At 60.7% G+C, this 6,196-nt stretch overlaps 1 protein-coding gene across 1 annotated transcript; it reads left to right on the forward strand.

Moving 5' to 3' along the window:
• Positions 1–225: 225 nt before the first annotated feature.
• On the forward strand, positions 226–5,883 carry FBXO2 (F-box protein 2). Its single transcript, XM_079778447.1, has 6 exons — positions 226–350; positions 3,547–3,903; positions 4,263–4,392; positions 4,558–4,653; positions 5,176–5,314; positions 5,518–5,883. The coding sequence occupies exons 1-6, from the start codon at positions 329–331 to the stop codon at positions 5,656–5,658; spliced, it is 885 nt and encodes a 294-aa protein (XP_079634573.1). The 5' UTR covers positions 226–328; the 3' UTR covers positions 5,659–5,883.
• Positions 5,884–6,196: the final 313 nt, after the last annotated feature.

Consider the following 6,196-nt stretch of genomic DNA (forward strand, 5'->3'; position numbering starts at 1 on the left):
CTCCTCCCAGCAGCCACCCGCTGAGGGAGCGGGGAGAAGCCTCCGATCGGACCCCCTCTCCCCCATTAAACACACGCACACACAAAACTGACTCCTGACCTTTCTCGGCCTCCTGGGTCCGCCGAGGAACCTGCAGACTCAGGCGTCCGCCGACCGCTCCGGATTGCGGGGCGACCGGGCGCGGGGCCAAAGGCGGGGCGGGGGCGGGGGCGGGGGCCTTTAAGAGGCGCGGCCGGCCGGGGCCAACCCAGACGCGGGCAGCACCTAGCCTTGCCAACGCCGCCCCGCAGCGCTCCGGCTTCTCCTCTCGGGATCGCCCTCCGCAGCGATGGACGGAGACGGGGACCCAGGTAGCCCGGGCCCACTCGCTCAGTCTGGGAGGGGAGACCGGGGCAGAGAAGCGGGGTAGTGGTGGGGAGGTGGTCAGCCAAGACCCAGCGCTGCAAACTTTTCCCTAAGCAAAGTCCTTGAGACAGTCTCAAGAGTACAGTCCTCTGTCTGGTACCTTGGTTTGGCCGGAGGCCTCAAGGGGTGACAGGCAGGGAGGGAGGACTCCTGGTCCCATTTATCCAGGAGACAGCACCGGCGCAATCCCACGTCCCCACCTCCAGCTTTCCGAGGTCTATAGGGCTGGGGCCTGGGACGCATCTGGGATGGGGGCGACTGCAAGCCCTCTTCTTCCATCAACTTCTTCCATTTGCCAGCCCTGGCCGGTGAGCTGCCTGAATCCCAACCCCATCGGCTTCTTGGGGTCACCCGCCTCTTCCCACCCCATCCCAGCCTTCCTCCTGGGTTCCCTTGTCTGGAGGGGCCATCCTTCATCTGGGTGGCCAGATGCCCAGTGGGGACCTCGCCAGCAGTGAGGGAGGTTGGAGCAGCAGCTCTTGCCAATGCTCAGGGCCCTCTGAGACTGCCCAGTCATCTTCTCTGGCACCAGAGACCCACCTCCCCACGCTTTGAGCTGGCTGGGCCTGGAGGGGTTGCCAACTGAGTCAGGGTGGGCGCGAGCAGACTCTCCCACCCCTTCCTCAGCAAGCCCACCTGAGAGTGGCCACTGCGTGGGGGAGGCCATGGGAAATAGACGGATGCATGCTCAGGTAGCCCAGCCCCCGCCTCCCAGCCCTTCAGCTCCCACTCCCAATCCTCTGGCCCCCTCGCCACACCCTTTATAGGGCCCCAGAACGGGCTCCTGCTCTTTCTCGGGGCCCAGCTATTCCCTGGACTCCAGGGCCCAATCCAGGTGCGTGAATCAGCCTTGGAGGCAGTTTCCAGGGGCCAGATAGCTTTCCGACAGCAACAATGTGGGGAGTTGTGTGTGCCCGAGCGGGGGATGGGGGGCCGTAATCAGATCTGGGGCCTCAAGTGCCAGGCCTGGGGCCAGGAGAGGGGACGGGGCGAGGTGCACCTTTCCGGGGAGCATCAGGTGTCCACCAGGGCCAGGGCAGGGGTGGAGAGGTGAGGACACTGGGCCCTGCTCCCCAGAGAGCTGTGGGCAGCAGGATGGGCAGGTGACATGGCTTCAGGGCCTGGCATTTTCCTCTCTGACTGACCACTCCTCTGCAGTGTGACTTGGGCAAACCCAGGAAGTGTCTCTGGGCCTTCGTTTTCCTCTTTGCCAAAAGGAAGGCGGTAAAGCCCCATATCATAAAGATGTGGCAAAAAAAGCAAAAAAAAAAAAAAAAAAGCTAATGATGAAGGGAATAATAAGATTCACTAAATAAGATCTACTGAGGACTCACTGAGCGCTCTGAGCTCTGAAGAGGTAAACCCTGATTCAGTTATCAAGGGTGTGACTGTGGGGAGGGGGAAAATTCTGCATGTGAGGAGGTAGAAGGCTGGCAACACCCAGTCTTGGGTCCAGGCCCTGCCTGTTCCCTCCCCCAGTGCATGATGTATTTTGAGTATCACCTTGGCTTTCCAGGGTTCAGCCCTTAGGAACCCCCCATCCTACGTCGGAAAGCTGTGGCCCCCCCATCACCCAGAGTGGCCCCATTTCCTCCCCACTGTCTCTCCCTCCTCCAGAGACACTGGGCCCTTGGTATCTGCTTACTCAAGGCTTCAGTGGCCTCGCTGGGGCCGGCTGGGATCCAGGAGAGTTCAGCCTGCAGCTCCTGATATCTGTCCACCTAGAATGCCCTTGCCCCTCCTCAGGGGGCTTGAACAACAACACTGAATGACCTGGCATCCCCATTTTATAGATGAGAAAACTGAGGGCCAGAAGTGAGAAAAACCTTCCTATCCCAAACACTTATTACATCTCCCTGTTTGACACACACACACACACACACACACACACACTCACACTCACATGATCTCTTTTAATGAGTTCCCCTGCCCCCATTCCCAAGTCAAAGATTCCTGTCCCCTTCCCCTCGGGCCCCAGATTCCAATGTCCCCTCCCGAATACTAGCAGGGTGACCTTTGGCAAGTTCCTTCACATCTCTGAGCCTGAGCAATTTCATCTACAGAATCAAAATCATAATAGTGCTTCCTAATTCAATGAATTATTTTTTTTTTGATGTGTGATGGTGGCTCTGGGGCCAGGTGCCTGGGTTCAAATCCAGGCTCCAATCACAGTGTGCTCCCCAGCGGTTTCACCTCTCTGTGCCCGAGTTTCCGAATTTCCTCATCAGTAAAACAGGGACAACAATAGGAAAAAACCTCAGAGGTGCTTGGGGCTATAAAGAGTAAATGGCCCTGGCCGGTTTGGCTCAGTGGATAGAGCGCTGGCCTGGGGACTGAAGGGTCCCGGGTTTGATTCCGGCCAAGGGCACATGCCTGGGTGGCAGGCTCGATCCCCAGTAGGGGGCATGCAGGAGGCAGCCGATCAATGATTCTCTCTCATCATTGATGTTTCTAACTCTCTCTCCTTCTCCCTTCCTCTCTGAAATCAATAAAAAATATATTTAAAAAGAGTAATGAACTTAAAATGCTCAAAAAGGGCCTATACTTGCTAAGTTCCCAATAAACATTCGCTGCTGACAGCGTGCCAGATGCCAGGCCCTGGGGTTGAAGCAGTGAGTTTCCCAGACCTTGTTCCTGCCCTCATGTCCTCAGTCTAGTCCCAAGAAAGGGGTTTTATAAATCATCACACACTAGGACAAAACCTGGGAAGGACTGGAACTCCGGGGGTGAGAGGATATAATGGGGTAAATCCAAGAGGGCTTCCATGAGGAGGTGACAGGAGCAGGGATCTCAGAGGGTGGTTGGAAGGATTAAAGAAGTTCATTTGTGAAAGTGAAACGTGAGGCAATCCTGTTAATAATATCAGTTGCTGTTATCTGCTCAGGTATGGGGTTGTACTGGCTCTGCAGGGGAAACTGAGGCCTCTGAGGCCGCTCTTTGAACTTGATGCTGGCCTGTGGGTTGGTCCCCTGGGGTCTCCTCCACTGGGCACCAGTTTCAGGTCTCAGGATCTCTGGCCCCAGCTGCGGATTGTCCGAGGGTGGGTGGGGGGCGGATACCTGCCACATCTGGGTTCTGGGGCCGTGCCAGGGGACAGTCTAGGGGGCGAGTCGCCACCTCCTCACCCCTTCATCCCCGCAGAGAGCATGGGCCAGCCTGAGGAGGCGAGCTCGGACGAGCAGCAGGAGGAGGGGTGCGTGGGCGCCCCGGAGGCGAGCGGCGGGGAGGAGGAGGAGGCGGCGTACCTGGACGAGCTGCCGGAGCCGCTGCTGCTGCGCGTGCTGGCCGAGCTGCCGGCCGCCGAGCTGGTGCAGGCCTGCCGCCTGGTGTGCCTGCGCTGGAAGGAGCTGGTGGACGGCGCCCCCCTGTGGCTGCTCAAGTGCCAGCAGGAGGGGCTGGTGCCGGAGGGCGGCTCCGAGGACGAGCGTGACCACTGGCAGCAGTTCTACTTCCTGAGCAAGAGGCGGCGCAACCTGCTGCGGAACCCGTGCGGGGAAGGTGAGGCGCAGGCCCTGTGGCCCCGCGGCTGGGGGGCTCCGTTTGCTCCTCCGGAAAACGGGCCACATGCAGTGCCCGCCTGCTCGGAGGGTTGGATGAGATAAAGCGCTAGGCACCGTGCCCAGCACAGAGAGCCCCATAAACTCTGTGTTATCAGCTCCCTGCTCCCCCCCGGGGTCTCTTTCCCAGGTTCTTCCACGACCCGCCCAGGGGGAGAGAGAATCTGGGACACACAGGGAGTGCCTGCCATTCAACCCCCCTGTACCAGCTGGCCCAGCACCTGATTCAGGGCAGGAGCCCGCGCTGCCACACCCTCAGCGGGGACCGGTGACGAGGGTGGGGCGGCCCTGTTCCCACAGAGGACTTGGAGGGCTGGTGCGACGTGGAGCACGGCGGGGACGGCTGGAGGGTGGAGGAGCTGCCCGGGGACTGTGGGATGGAATTCGTCCACGACGAGAGCGTCAAGAAGTTCTTCGCCTCCTCCTTTGAGTAAGGAGAAGGGGGGTGGGCGGGAAGGGGAAGGGGGAGAAGGGGGGGTGGGCGGGGAGGGGGAGAGGGGGATGGGCGGGGTGGGCGGGGAGGGGGAGAAGGGGGGTGGGCGGGGAGGGGAAGGGGGAGAGGGGGCCTCCGCACCCCCTAACTCACTTTCCCCAGGTGGTGTCGCAAAGCGCAGGTCATTGACCTGCAGGCTGAGGGCTACTGGCAGGAGCTGCTGGACACCACTCAGCCGGCCATTGTGGTCAAGGACTGGTGAGCCGCCCTGGGGGACTTGGGGGGCTGGGGGGTGGGGAAAGAGGAGGGGACTAAAGTCGCTACCCTGCTTCAGGGCCACTGCCCCCCAGCTCTAGTGGTTGTGGCCATGTGCGCCGGGTCTCCAGGAGAGGGGGAAATCCACCTTTCCTCCTGCGTTCAAATAAATCTATCTATCTATCTATCTATCTATCTATCATCTATCTATCTATCTATCTATCTATCTATCTATCTATCTATCATCTATCTATCTATCTATTTATTTATGGTTTTAATCCGTCTACAGTCCAAACAAAACATGTCTTGGTGGGCTGGTGGGCTGGCTTTGGGCCCAAGGTTGAGTCTGGCCCACCTGGATTTTAGTCCTTGGGTTTGGACCTTGGAAAAGTTACTTTCTCTCTCTGACCTCAGTTTCCTTATCTGTAAAATGGGGACACTCAGTAGGTTCTGCGGGGGTGGTGGTGACCCTCTGTAGAAGCCCCGCCCGCCGGCTGAGGCCTCCGCTCGCTCCCGCCCCCGCAGGTACTCGGGGCGCAGCGACGCCGGCTGCCTGTACGAGCTCACGGTGAAGCTGCTGTCGGAGCACGAGGACGTGCTGGCCGAGTTCAGCAGCGGGCAGGTGGCCGTGCCGCAGGACAGCGACGACGGAGGCTGGATCGAGGTGAGCGGGGAGGCGCTGGGGCGGCGGGGCCGGACCGGGAGGCGACGGGCGGGGCTGGTGGGAACCACGCCCCGTGGGCGGGGCGGGCGGGGCGGGCGGGGCGGGCCCCCCGCGGTGGGAGAGGGCCTGGGGCTGAGAAATCGAGTTGGGGCTGGAGGCGAGTTAGTGCGCAGGATGTCTGACCCCTCCTCTCCCCGCTCCAGATCTCCCACACTTTCACCGACTACGGGCCCGGCGTTCGCTTTGTCCGGTTCGAGCACGCGGGACAGGACTCCGTGTACTGGAAGGGCTGGTTCGGGGCCCGGGTGACCAACAGCAGCGTGTGGGTGGAGCCCCCTGAGTGACCCCTCCCAGCTCCCTCCAGCTGCCCTGCAGGGGCAGAGGCCTGGGGAGACAGGCCTTAGCGGTAGCACCCTCCCCTTCCCCTCCCCACGCACTCCCCTCCCGCCCCTGGCTCCAAGCCCAGCCCCACACAGGTAGAGAAGGGTTTTGTGGGCATGTATTTGCACCTGGAAACTAAGATGGGTGAAGGCTGGGGCCTGGACCGGGCCCACCGCTGAATCCCCCACCTCTAGCACAGTGCCTGCCGTAAAGCGGACTTGCAATAAATATTACCTGTTCGAGGGAGAAATGGACAGATGGATGCATTAACACCCCTTCCTTTGCACCCTTCCCTGCCTCCCGGGGCCCCTGGCTCAGCCTGGAAAAATACTTGGTGGGGCTCCAGCTGCTTTGGTTTCCAGGGCCCATTGGGCCGGGGCAGAGCCAGCCAGGCCTGGGCCGCTGGACAAAGGCTGCGATTGTGAGGCCAAGGAGTGGGGAGCTGGGCCTGGCGCCTGACTGACACCCAAGCTGCCCAGAGGCCGGAACGAGGGGGGCTGT

This window comes from Cnephaeus nilssonii (assembly GCF_951640355.1).
Source record: "Cnephaeus nilssonii genome assembly, chromosome: 7".
Lineage (NCBI taxonomy): Eukaryota > Metazoa > Chordata > Mammalia > Chiroptera > Vespertilionidae > Cnephaeus > Cnephaeus nilssonii.

Bases quoted from the DNA above. Each gene is read 5' to 3' on its own strand.
- FBXO2 (XM_079778447.1), top strand. From the start codon at position 329: ATGGACGGAGACGGGGACCCAG. The intron at 351-3,546 runs GTAGCCCGGGCC...TCATCCCCGCAG, and splicing joins GGACGGAGACGGGGACCCAG to AGAGCATGGGCCAGCCTGAG. The intron at 4,393-4,557 runs GTAAGGAGAAGG...CACTTTCCCCAG, and splicing joins TTCTTCGCCTCCTCCTTTGA to GTGGTGTCGCAAAGCGCAGG.